At 42.7% G+C, this 13,945-nt stretch overlaps 1 protein-coding gene across 1 annotated transcript in view; it reads right to left on the bottom strand.

The window, feature by feature from the left end:
* SLC9A2 (solute carrier family 9 member A2) overlaps positions 1–13,945 on the bottom strand; it is a 90,618-nt gene that overhangs the window by 21,139 nt on the left and 55,534 nt on the right. The window contains exons 4-5 of the mRNA XM_069494658.1: positions 5,986–6,203; positions 5,260–5,462 (exon numbers count right to left, since the gene is read on the bottom strand). Coding sequence (XP_069350759.1) covers positions 5,260–5,462; positions 5,986–6,203 — 421 coding nt within the window. The remainder of the gene's footprint in view (positions 1–5,259; positions 5,463–5,985; positions 6,204–13,945) is intronic.

The following is a 13,945-nucleotide window of genomic DNA, read 5'->3' on the forward strand; positions in this document are numbered from 1 at the left end:
TGCTCAAGCAAAAACCCTTGGAACTATCTTTTACTATTCTTTCTCTCACATCCTAGACTATCCACCTGCATTTTTCCATCTTAAAAAAAGCCTAATCATTTTGCTCATTTTAATGTAGGTCCAGAATAAATTATTCTGAATTCTATGGAATTCCACTTAGTAATGGTATATGTTAACTAAATATAAAGATGGTGTCATTATTAAGCTAGCTAGATAGATAAAACATATGACCATTTATTTGACAAATGAGAAAGGACATTTGAGGGTCCTCACAATGTCTATAAAATAGTGGACATCATCCCTCCAGTTTGAGAGGCTAAATTAGCAAAGGTTTATTCAACCATTGGGAAAGGTCACCCCACCATGAGCCCTGAGCATGCCCACAGCGGGTACCAAGAAGGTAAGGCCTTAATTACCTGGGCCATTTCTCAGGGTTGCAAGCAACAAGCAATCTTGAGAGATGAAGTGATAGATTCCCAAGCTCAGTGTGCCCCTCCTGCAATGCAGTCCACGACATGTGCAGACACTCATCTTGCGTCCTTGGTGTCACTCCCATAAGACGAGACAGTGTGGAAAACTGACATGAACCAACATAAAGCTCTGGCCACTGTTTTTACCATGGGCAAGAATGTCCTTTGTTTCTGGCCTGGGAGTCTTCTGCCAGCATCCATAAAATAGTAACAGGCTAACTTGTCAGCTTGCAAGTAGGGTAAAGTCCCAGATGCCTCACAGTTCCGCACAGTGATTCACAGTAAATTCCACCGTTAATGTGCAACTGAGGCAAAAAGAGAATGCCATCTCTTGAATTCCAGTCAACCTTGCTGCCTGATGGACTTCTTGGTAACCAATGAATACATTTACAGAATTCTGGGGATCTGCCATATGATTACAGCGACTAACTAAATAATAATTATTATACTCAAACAGCTTTTCCTTCCAAAGAAAAGCATGTTGAAAGAATTTAAATTTTTCTTTCTTTTGTCACCATTTTACTTAATGCTGTGTATTAAAACATAGCAAATAATGAAGATAAAAACTTGCCTGAGGTGTTGTACTTTACAGACGTATTCCCCTGTACTGCCTGGGAGGGAGGTACGTACCATAGGCAAGATTTTATAGCCAAGTACACTGGGACCCACAGAGGCTGTAAGAAGCAGGCCCAGAATATCAACCCAGAACAGCCTTACTCTAAAGTCTATTAAAGTATATTACTGCACTCTACCCTCTCTAATTTTGAATATAAGTCTAAACCATGAAAAACATCTTATATTTTATATAAATAACATAACCAATCTTATTGAAAAGAAAACAAACTCAAACGCCCAAGGAATCAGAATTGTTTATTCACTCAATATTCCACAACAATATTTTCTGATAACATATAATGTGCTTCATAAAGACGCTACTTTCCCTAAATAGCAACATGATTCAAGTGATGTTAAAATTTTCATTATAAATTATGGTATTGAATTACATCATGAAATTCTATTTTTGAAGATAGGGCTAACTCAATAGTATCAGGTTGGAAGAGCTTGTCATATAAGAAATATTGAAATAAGAGGAGGAAAATATATTTAAAGTTTAATAATAGGTCCATCAGTATAAAAATTGTCATCTGTAAAAGAATACATAATTCCTACTCAAAAGGCAAAACTTTATGCATGGATTTAGAATTAGGTATTCCTACTATATTTGTAATCCATTAAATATTTCCCTCTAGGCATTTTTCACTGAATTCCTTAATTATTGATGTATTCTGGAAAAGAGATCCTTTCTGAAGGGAGTGCGTATGTACCTGTGTGTATGTATATGTGTATGTGCACACACACATGTGCATGTGTGTGTTCACAGTCTCAAGAGCCAGTGGTAGGCAGGAGAATGGAAGGAAGAGGAGGTGGGCAAAGTAAGGAACCAGGCAATATGCACACATCAGTCTCCAAGCTGCACACACGGAAGGGTGGGGCAGAGACCAGGAGAAGGAAGACAGCAGCAGGGTGGAATTGCAGCAATTTCTCTTCCCCATGGACATCAAAATGAGCTTGGCCGGACTATCCCTAAACCTCACCAGAAGAAAGACTGACCTGCAGTCTCCAGCTACTGATCCCCAAATATCTCCCCACTGGAGGATGAGCTTGATGAGTTCACAGTACCAAATGCAGCCAATACATCTCACCTCTTCTGCCTGTCGCCTCGGTCTTTCTCCTTTTCCATCAGGGCTTTTCCCCACCTTCATCTCTCTCCTTCCCTCTATGCCACTGAGAACAGGGGGACCTTCCTGACTTCCAGCTTCCCCTCCGCCCCACCTCCCGCAAGCTCCCTGACTTTCTGCACAACACAAGAGTTACAAGTTATCCTTTGAGTGATGCTTGACTCTGCTCAGCTCACTTCTCACACCTCACACTTCACACCTCATCTTGTTGAATAATCCTCCAAAACACACAAGACTGCGTCTACTTCTCATCTCTGCCGCTACTACCCAGGGCTAAATCATCATCGTTTCTGGCCTGGGCTACTGTGTGAACACCCAAATCAGTCTTGCTCCTTCTCTTTTTGTCTCCCATAATCCATTCTCTCACCCAGCAGCCAGAAAGATCTTTTAAAAACACATCACTCCCCTGCTTAAAACCCTTCTCATCACCCCCCAATTAAAACTACACTCTTCAAGTCATCAAAGCTCAACAATGGGTGGCTTCCTCTATGTTTCTATTTTCTCTCTTTCCTTACCCACACGGCTCCTTATTTCTGTTCTGGGAGCTTCCCATCTTAGGACTTTTGCATCAGTTCTTCCTTCTGTCTGGAATGGTCTATGCTCAGATCCTAGCTGACTCCACGTCTTTCACATCTCAGATTAAACATCACCTCCACAGAGAGGCCTTTGCTAACCTGACCTACATATGATGGCAATACTTTCTATCTTTGAGAGCAGGAATTCTGCATTTTTCCTTTGAGTATCATCAATAACCAGGCCCTTGTCCTGTTGCCTGACAGACTGTGATGTCCATGATCACTGCAGAGAATCGGCCTCAGAAAGGTGTTGATAATAAAGGCAATAACACAGAGCGGTCATCTTAGGAAAGGGTCTTCCAAGGCATCCTTCTCCAGGATTCCAGACAAGCCCCTGTCCCCAGTGTTGGAAGGTGTGAATGAATGAAGGATGAACTATCTCCTGGAGAGCTGACTAGGAGGAAGGCGGAGAATCATGATGAGTTGCAATACTGAGCACTCACTACACACCAGGCTCTCTGCTGGACACCTGATTTAGGGTTAAGACCAAACTGGTTTTTACCAGCTGTATCAACTTGGTACGACTGCTTAACATCAGTTTCAGCACCTCATTTTCTTCATCTACAAATAGGGATAACAAACAGTGGCTCCTCCAAGAGTTACATGCCATGGAATTGTCATGAGAGTTAAATGAATTGACATATAAGATGCTTAGATTTGAGTAGGGCACCTAGAAAGCATTCTGTGACCAATTATTAAATAAATATGAAAATTTTTTAGAAACACACATCTCCTGGTTTTCTTCCATCCTCACTGATCACTTGTTCTCAGTGTCCTTGGCAGCTTCCCTCTTCTCCCCGAAGTCTTAAGGTTGGGCTGCCCCAGGGCTCAATCCTTGGTCCTCTTTTCTGGTCTCCTCGGTATATATTTTCACTGCCTTGACAATTACATCCAGTTTTGGTGGCTTCTAATACCAGCTGTCTGCTGACAACTGATCTCTTTCCTGAACTCCAGCTGCTACTGTCTGCCTGTTCTGCACCTCCACTGGTGGTCTAACAGACACCGTCCCCCAGCACCCCGCGACTGCACTACCTGTCTCCCCCTCCCACCTCCTCCTTGCACGGACTTCCCCTTCTCACTGAGGGCAGGTCCATCCTTCCAGCTGCTCAGGCCCAAACCCCCAGGGTCATCCGTGACTCCTTGTTCTGCACACTCATGTCTAACCTATCAGGGACTCCTGTAGGTTCCAGCTCCAGAATATATTCTAGGGTCTTCCCACTTTTCACCAACTCCACTGGCACCGGCCCGGTCCTGCCGGATGACTGCGCGGCCTCCACACTGAATTCCCAGCTTCCACCTTCCCTCTTGACAGTCTATTCTCAACACAGTGGCCAGCGTGATCCTTTTATCGAGTAAGTCAGAACACATCTCGCACCTGCACAAAACCTTCTGATGTCTTCCCTTTCACCTAGAGAAGAGTGAAACTCCTTCCACCAGCCTGCGCAGCCCTACATGACCTAGGGCTCCGGATTCTCCTGGCCTCATTCTCCTAACCGCTCCACTCCCACCACACTGGCCAAGAGCACACTGCCTTCAGGACACACTGTCCTTCAGCCCATTTGCCCAGAAGGTTCTTGGGTTTAGCTAACCTCACCTCCTGCATTGCTCAGTCGTCATTTTTCTCACTGTTCCCTTCCGTGACCCTTCCATTCAGAATTGGAACACCCCCACTACCTTACCCTTGCCATGCCCGATCCCCCACTTCCTCCTATTGCATAGGCGTCTTTCACCTTCTAACATGCTCTATAAGTTACTTATTTACTGTGTTTCTTGTCTAGTGCCTCCCCTCTCCAGCCCCTGCAACATAAACTCTTTAGGGACAGAGATCTTTTTCTGTTCTGTTCACTTATGGATCTTAAGGCTCCTAGAGCACTGCCTTGCACATAGCAGGAGTCCAATAAATATTTCATAAATGAATATCTGCAAAATATAATCTTCTAGGAGCTCACATATTAACTTAAAGAGACTAAGGAACTTCAAAGTGAGGATCTGGACACAGGTTCACCCCACTTGCTGCCTCCCAGTATGAAGCTGGTATCTACCCATTCCTCTGTTTTTGGGGGGAGCACTGCTAAGCAGTCAACTCATGTCAAATGGCTGTTGGAAGGTCATCATGCACAACCATCACTTAACAAGAACATTTACTAGGTCAGAGAGCAAGGCAAATGGCCAGGATTAGCAAGCGCAGTTCATAATTTTCCAGTAGTAAGCTTAGATCCCTTAGTTGAGTTTCCTTAAATAATAATTCCTCTGTGTAGGCCACATGACCAAACTGGACTCTCTTAGGCCCCTGGACAATCCGGGGACATGAACCCAGACAGGAAATATCATTTTCCCTAATAACATAACTACCAAAGCTCCAACACACCTTTGCCACTTTGCATCCTGTAAACAGATTTCATTACCATAGTCTGAAAGATCTTGTTTCCTTCTGGGAAAGGGAGAGGCTTTTCTAGGAGAAAGAACTCTACTCACCAGAATGAAGACAGTGAAGAATATGACAACAATGGCAGCTGTGATGAACAGCTTTTTCCGAGGAAACACAGCAGCAGGAAGGAGAAACACTAGCGCGAAACAGATGGCACCCCGGAGTCCCCCGTAGGCGATGATGAACTGATCCTTAAAGGTCAGGGGAATGGTCCGGAACCAATTAATGACCTGAGTCAGGACAAAGACACCTGCAGAGAACAACCCCCCAGCCGAAAAACATAGACTGTGAGGCCAGAATGTGAAAATATGTAGGCTCATTTTCTGTGCTGCTGTGACAGGGCAAAAGATTTAAGAATAGGCTCTGCAGTCTTTCCCCCCTTTTCTCTGTCTTGTTAGTATCCAACGCTCTGGGCCTTTGACATTGTTGTTCCAGGATGACGGGTGAAAACGTGAAATCAGAGAAGCCAAGGCGGACTCATGTGACTTAGAGCAAAGGCTTGAAGATACTCAGAGAAGAAAAGAATGTAACAGGAAGGAGAGGAAGAGGGGGAGGGAGATGAAGAAGGAGAAGAAAAGGAGGAAGAGGATGAAGAAGAAGAAAAAGAGGAGGAGGAGGAGGAAGAGGAAGGAGAGGATGAAGAAACAGATGAGAAAAAAGAAGAAATGAAGACATGAAAGGAGCCTCAGATGCAGGAAAGGATGGACAAGAAGAAAGCCCCCTCTGTCAGTGAATGTCCCTGAATGTTCATTTAGCAAACAAGTGCTCGTTACCCAGCGCTCGCCAGATGAGGCAGAAGGCCAGCGTGAAGCAGACGAAGGCCCAGTTCCACTCGTGGTTCTTCCCAACGGTGGACACGCCCATGAAGATGAAGATCAAGGTCTCGCTGACACTGCTCAGCATCTTCATGAAGTACTTGATGGTCGTGTAGGATTTCTGAGATACATTTTCTTCCACGTACTTATTCATAGTCATTGCACAAGCCGTGATTCTGAAAAAGCAGATAAGGCCTTCTATTTAAACATGACAATGATCTTAGTTAGAATGCAAGAGTCAGCACTCAAAAACTAAATGATAGCTCTACCCTTCTGCCCTTGGCTACAACATTATCAATTGAATGTGATTTGCATGTAAGCCTTAGAAATCCTACAGTCTCATCTCTGGGAGGTCTTCATGCACACCCATGGCTCGAATTAGCTCACTCTACCCAGCGTTCCGGCCCCTCACTCCCTTCATCCCAGAGACACACTCTCAAAGGTCTACGGACATGAGCACCATCAGCTCTCTTCTCAGTATTTCAAATAAAACAAGTCCAAAATAAATTTGAAATTCATTATCTTCCTATAAAATTGATTCTTCTTCCCACATATACTCTATTCCTCTATTATTTAAAAATCGTAAGCTATTGCATAAAATCCTAAACTTGAAACTAGGGTTGTATTGAACTTCCCTATCCATCACCTGTCCCCCTGTCCCATATAATTTGTCACCAACTGTTTTAAATTCTCTGTCTTGCATATCTCTTGGACCCACTCATTCCTTAGTTCTGAGTCTCATTTGTATTTGCCTATTATTACTGCCTCCGAGAAATTCAAAATAAGCTCTGAGAATTCCTATAGGAAAGAAACTCCTTGGTTTGTTTTCTCAGCATTTCCAAAACTTTGGGACCACCAAGCCCTATATTCCCACTCCCATGGTATTTATTTTAATATGGCACCTCTGGAAGAGGAAGGGCTCCAGGATCAAGCCCACACTCCTAAGGTGGAGACTCAAAGCTCTTCACATGACTGCCTCAGTGGACAATTCCAGTTTCACCCCCTACCCTCTCTCGCCCCGGCACACACCAAATATGCCTCCACTATCTGTAATTTGCCAAATGTGTGCTTGTTCTCTCCTGTCTTCTTGCCTTACTGCACACACGGGCTCCTTTCTGTCTGGAATGCTACCTCCACCAACTTGAATGCCACCCACAAAGGGTCATTTAGGATGAGCTGGGTGGCAGCCCACACCAGGTCCCATCTAAAGAGACATAGTTACTGTAAAGTACGAAAGGACATCATTGCAAAAGTGCTGTGGAATGAACAGGAGGGTGGAATTAAAGCAAGCTGCTCCACCTTCCACGGAGGGATAACCGTGCCATAAACCAATTACCGGTCATGAGCTGTGAGGTTTTACACATTCTCATAACTCTACCACTACAATGACCCTGCGTACACACGCCCTCCCTACTCCCCTCACATGGTCCTCCTTACCCTGGGAAGATTTTTGCTGTTTTAAGGGAACCCTCCTACTGTGAGTACAGGATAAGTAGAAGAATGCAAAGCTAAGGCTCCCTGAGTTAAGACCTAAATAGGTAGCCATGAACACGCTTCACTGCAACAGACCTGTTCCTCACGTAGCAAACATATACAGCTATATTTATTTCTGAGTCCCACCTTAAAACAAAGCAAAGGTTCCACCAATCTAATGACCATGTATTTAGCCACAGTGTCACTGCTCCCAGAATGAGCAGATATTTCTTTTAGATTTATATGATGCATAATTTATGTGGCTTCCCAAAAGAAAGACTAGCCTTATTAAATGTGCTAATAAAATCCAGCATCCATGAACACACAGCAAGCCCTTTGAATAGCTGAGGGCTTATAGAACAATAGGTAACTTTTATAGCACCTTTACTTTGTGCCAGGTACTGTGCAAATGCTTTGAATGGATTATGTGAGTTAAGCCTCGTAACAAGTTTATGAGGCAAGTTCTATTATCATTCCTGTTTTTACATATGGGAGAACAAAGCCAGACAGAGGTTCAATTACTCAAGATTCCATTGCAAATACACGTTGGTGCCAGGGTGTAAGTCAGGCAGTCTGACTCAAAGCTAGCACTGTGGAGGACTTAACCCTCACCTTTTCCAAGTTCTCGGTGAGCCCTGTGATCTCTGATGGAGGTAGGTCTTCCCCTCCCTGCCACGGTGCTGCTCACCCTCTCTCATGCCAAGCCTGTTTGTATTCATTGCCTATGGCTGCTGTAAGAAATAACCACAAACTCTATGGCTTCAAACAACACAAATTTATCATCTTACACTTCCAGAGGTCGTAAGTCCAAAATCATTTCAGTGGGATACAACCAAGGTGTCAACAGGGCTGCATTCCTTTTAGGGGCTCTAGGGGAGAGTCTGTTCCTTGCCTTTTCTAGTTTCTAGAAGCTGCCTGCCTTCCTTGGCTTGTGGCCACATCCCTCCGACCTCTGCTTCCCCAGTCATATCTTCTCTGAGTCTGACCATCCTTCTCCTTCTTGTAAGCGTCCTTGTGATTACATCAAGCTCACCCCGATAAGCCAATGGAGTCTCCCCATCTCAAGATCCTCACTTAATCATATCGATAAAGTCCCTTCTGCCAAGTAAGGTAAAATATTAGCACATGGTAATTAGGACACGGACATCTTTGAGGCCTAACACCAGGTGCTTGCATTCCCCTCCTTGAAATCAAGAGTGTGCCCCAAACGAGCATGGCTTCCACTGCTTACTTGCACTTGGCCACAGAAGCTAGTGGGAGCTCAGCCACACTGGCTTGACATGAAGTACTAGAACCTCCTCCAGCAGGCAACAGAGCCCGGGGAGGACAGGCTGGAGAGCGGCATCCCTCCTGGTGAGCCAACTCTGGGTGTCTTACCAGCACCCACCTGAATATAAATCATTGGTTAACCTAAGTTCTCAAAACCTTCATCTTTCACATGTTGGCTTAATTTTTCTTACCAGATTATAAAATGTAAGACTTGCCCAATACAAAATAATGAAGACAACAGCCAGATTATATTAAGAATCTGAATCATAACATATTTTATAAAGAAAAGACATACACACAGCAACACAAACTAATGAGCCTTTTAAAAACATCTCCAAGTAGAAAATTCATAAGAAAAGTAACTTATGATGGCCATATTGCTTTTTGAAATTCTCTAAACCTATGCCAAATATCCCTCAAATGAGTATATTATAAAGCATTTAATCTCACAGACAAATATGCAAAATAATGAATACCAAAGTACCCGCTACCCAGCTTTTTGCAGTCACTTTTATTGTTTTTAAATAAAACATCAGCTATAGAATTGAAACCTCACAGTTCCTCATACTAACCCCACCTTCCTCTCCCTCTCAGATTTGGATTTATTTTTATCATTCAAAAAATGTTCTTAAAGGCAGAAGAACAGTGTTTTTGTAAATGTTCTGAACAATTCCCTCTGAAATCATATTCACATCACTCATTGGGCAAAAAGTAAACTCTATAGGCCAAAAGTGATCTTCAGTTCATTACATGAGCAATCTAACAAAAAATTTCTATTCAGGAATGATTGAAAATATAGCTTTGGATAAAAAATAAATTAATTTTACATGAATGTCCACGGGATCATTTTCCATTGCTTTGTATCCTTAACGTGACACCAAGAGTGGTGCTCGCGTTGGCAAGACACTTGACTGTAACTTAATGCAGTTTCCTAGCAGCATCAGTGACACACTGAATGGGGAAGTACACCCTGGGTGGGAACCAGAGGCCCCAGCGCCCGGTGTTGGCCTGTTATGGAAGTGTGCGCATGTCTACAGCACTGAGGCCCCTTAGGGGCTGGGGGCAAACATTCCAAACGTTCCCATCCTGGCCTGTCACATACAACCTCGAGCAAAGGCCAGGAGGTGTTTTCATTGCAAAGAGATGTTTTTTTTTTGTTGTTGCAATATACTCTGACCTGAAGTCAAACCACCTCGCCTTCAACAACATCGTAAGTGTACAAACTACTCGTCTCCCTCCCATTAGGGAGGTACATGTAAAATAACTCAGAAATAGAAAGAATAGAACCTTCTCTGCCCACTCTGGCATGTCATCTTCTAGAGCTGAGAGTCATCACCATCACAGTAAATTTGAGTTTCCTTTGTTTTTTCTAAAAGAATCACAAGAATCTTATAGAGCTGGCAGATGGTGCAGGGTAGTGCTAGACTGCCCTTGCCTTACTGAGTTTGGAGTATGTGGCCAGGAGCATCCTTGGGTACAATGCCAAGTGACAGCATATCACAGTAGCACACATGCTATCGAGAGGGGAGATTTCTTCCTCCATCACCATGTGAACCCATGAAGATTTCATGCCTGAAGTCCACAGCCTTGCAGCCTCATTCTGTGACATTGATGTGACACTGTCTATACCAAAATAATAGCCTAAATAGGCTCTTTACATTACAGAAAATTCTGGTTACATTTCTTAATTCTAAAGCTTCAGAATAAAACTACTGGCCTTTAATATCCCCAGTACAAATTTACTTTAATTAACTCATGGCTTTGAAGCATCTTTGCCTCCCTTTCCATGCATGTCTCTCTTTCCTAATCCCCATGTCCAGGTTGTAGAGAGCAATTTAATACCAACCAACATGTTCTGAGCATGTACTCTGAGCCAAATTTTGTGCTGGGGTCTAGGAAGATGGAATCAAAGAGGACACAATTTCTACCTCCAAGAGTTCACAGTCTAAGGGAAGAAACAGTCATACAGAGATCACTGAAATGCAACACTGCAAGTGGTAGAATGAGGAAGGAGAAGGTGCTTTGGAAGTGCAGAAAATGAAATGGCTACGCCTGCCACAAAAGAGAACCAAAGAGGATATTTGAGCAAAATTCTCACGGATAAGGTCACCAAGCAGGAAAAGAGGAGGAGAATACCAAGGAAAAGAAGCAGTCATGTGCAAGGACATGATAGAAATAGACAGGTGGCATACGCAGGGAACGGCCAAATGAGTCTGTTAGCTGGAGGGGAAGGAGATGATCACGTTAAGGGATGAGGATGAAAGAAGTTAGGGGTCAGACAAGGACACTGTTATACATAATGCTTATGAGTTTAAAAAACTTTATAGGTTGGGGAGAAAAGTGAGAAATTATATCTTTGATCATGTAATTAATCTCTAACTCCCCAACTAGAAGCTGCATGAAGAAAAAGAAAAATGTTATCAATGCTTAGCATAGTGTCTGGCATGTCACTAATGCATTTTGAATCAATGACGACATGGATGCATCCTTAATAGGAATGGTGGTGCAATTCGAGCAGATTTGTATTTCAGAAAGAAAACTCTGAAGGACATGGGGAGGAGAGATTTGAAGGGGCACAGACCTGGAGGTTGGAGACAATTCGTGTCCTGCAATGGTTTTTCATTTTATTTTCAAAATCCATTGCCCATATAACATCCCCAAACACGCCCCTGTTTTGACAGGTGTTGAGCTCCATTCCGTGGGACCACATGGAGGTGAGGCATGCCCAGAATTCCCTGGTGCATCCTGCTTTGTGATTATCTTGCCTCACTTTAACATAAATGTATGGTGATTATCACCAATTTAGAGACACAGAAGAGAAACCACTATAATTAGTGGTTTTTACCTACAGCAGCAATTAAGGTTTTCTTCATCACTATACCACTCAAAATACAGCACAGGCAAAATGCAAGCCAGCTAATAAAAAACTACCTTAACAGAGCCTTTGAGGGGAAAAACAGACTTTCTTTTCTATTTAGATGATTTGTCATTTGACTATTTTCTGAATAGAAAATTCCAACAAATTCTTTTTTCTATAGTATTCCATGACTCTATTAGAACATTCAATGGCACTTGCCTTCTACAGATATTCATCTCCTTTCTACCAGAGCATGTGCTTTGGGAGAACATGGGTTAGCATTCATCTACGCTTAGCATGGTTCCATGCCCATAGTGGTACCAAGTACATGCCCAATTACTGCTGGCTGAGTATGGTTTAATGAAGGTCCAGAGTGCTTCATCTGAATGGTCATGATCTTTAGAATCAATGGGACCAGGAACTAATACTGAAGGCAGGTGGTAAAGGCAGATTTCTGGTGGTGAAGATAAAAAACATATAGCCTGTTTGTGTTTACACACATATGGTGAAGAAGCTGTGTCTGGTTATTTCAGTTTATAAATACAAGTGCTTTTTTAAAAGAGTAGTCAATTCTCTAATTTTTATTTCCACGTTAGGAGACTCCTTAATCTGAACTACCTAGAATTAGAGTTAAACTGACAGAATGTTGCAAAATTCTTGTGCTCCCATTCCATGTCTGTGTATGATCTTTAAAAATATGGATTCAATTGCAGGAAAATATAACCCAAATAATAGTTGTATATTCTCAATTAAGGCTTTGCCAAATATGAAAGCATATTCCACTAATCAGTGCCAAATGTTAGCAATGATGAATACCAATTAAGAAGCTTTCTCTGTATTGATGAAAGCCAGGTCTTGTGGGGACTCAGGGTACATTGCATGTTCTCAGAATAAAGTACTCACTCATGTGAGGTGAATTAATTATTCCAGGGCATGAATTTACTATCTAGTGAATTGCCTCTCCCAGGAAACCTGACAACCAAGAGAAAGTGAGTTTGACATATGAGAAAATGCAAGTAAAAATTGTTTTCCAAAGGAGGGTCCAAGCATAAAAACTGAGCAATCTTTCTTAAAATATTAAAAAATAAATTCAAACAATCATAAATGATGAAGTAATCATGTAGACTTGTCCAGTTCATAGATTCTCCACATCTTTTTTTCTCCTTTATAAATGCTTTTAATTCAACTCACTAATGCTTATAGATCACTTATGGGCATCTAAAGCAGCCCATTGTGGAGGGAGAACACACATAGAATCTCAACTCAATATCAAAGCATAATGAAGCACAAGGCATCAGGGACCCATGGGGTCTGCCTACGCTAGTTGGAAAGTTGAGAAAGGCCTCAGAGGGGCAGGAAGATTCGACCAAGATTTTGATGATAGAATTAATGTTTTCCAAGTGAAAACTCGTGGTATATGTTGAAGGTGGGCTATTGCTAGGACTTGGGGCTGAGAAACTGCCATGCACCCACTTGCACTAGATGCACACGCAGAGTATCTTCTTCATGGTTCAGCATCAGTTTAGGAATAGCAGCAGGAGTCGCTGCTTTCTGGAAGCTCCTAGCAGGTGTATTAGATCAGTATGGTCTGTGGCCCTATAATTACTTGAAATCCATGGAGAAATGCAAATTCCTGGGCCCCATCCAAGGTTTATGGAGAATCAGGCTCTGTGGCTGAAGCCTGGAATTCTGTATATGCAACTCTCTTTCCAGATGATTCCTAAATACATCAATGTTCGAGGAAGGAAAGTAGGAGTATAGGCAGAGGGTTCAGAGGAGGAAGCAGAAATAAGAAAAAGAGCTGAAACTTGAATCATTTTATTTATAAATTTTACAGGAGGATGAACATAAGAGCTAACACAGGATTTGAGGACTATGTGGATTTAATCACATTTTGCCAACTATTCTCCCTTTACTTCTAGCAATTTTTATAACTTGGTTCTAGGTGTAGGTTCCCTTCTTCTCTTGCCTAAACAAGGTAATGTGCGGGCGTCTTCACACATTTTCTTCCTGCCAGAGTCTCCACCTAGGCACCCTACCCCAAGGCAGCTAGTCAGACTGGGGCCGTGACCTACAGCATTCACTCAGAGTACCATTAAAATATTATCGGTTGTATGTGTCATGGTGTAAAAATGTTTTGGAAGCATTTTATTTACCATAAAACAGAAATACGATGGCGTCACTTATCTGCTTAAAGATTCCAAAAGCTCCCAACTGCCTATAGAACAAAACAGGTCAAGACTAGGTGCCTCCCTTCCTCACCACCCTAGAGTTCAGTTCCTTGGATGCAGCAGAGCTTCAGTTGGAGCCTTCGATTGC

The sequence above is a fragment of the Eulemur rufifrons genome, chromosome 19, assembly GCF_041146395.1.
Source record: "Eulemur rufifrons isolate Redbay chromosome 19, OSU_ERuf_1, whole genome shotgun sequence".
NCBI lineage: Eukaryota > Metazoa > Chordata > Mammalia > Primates > Lemuridae > Eulemur > Eulemur rufifrons.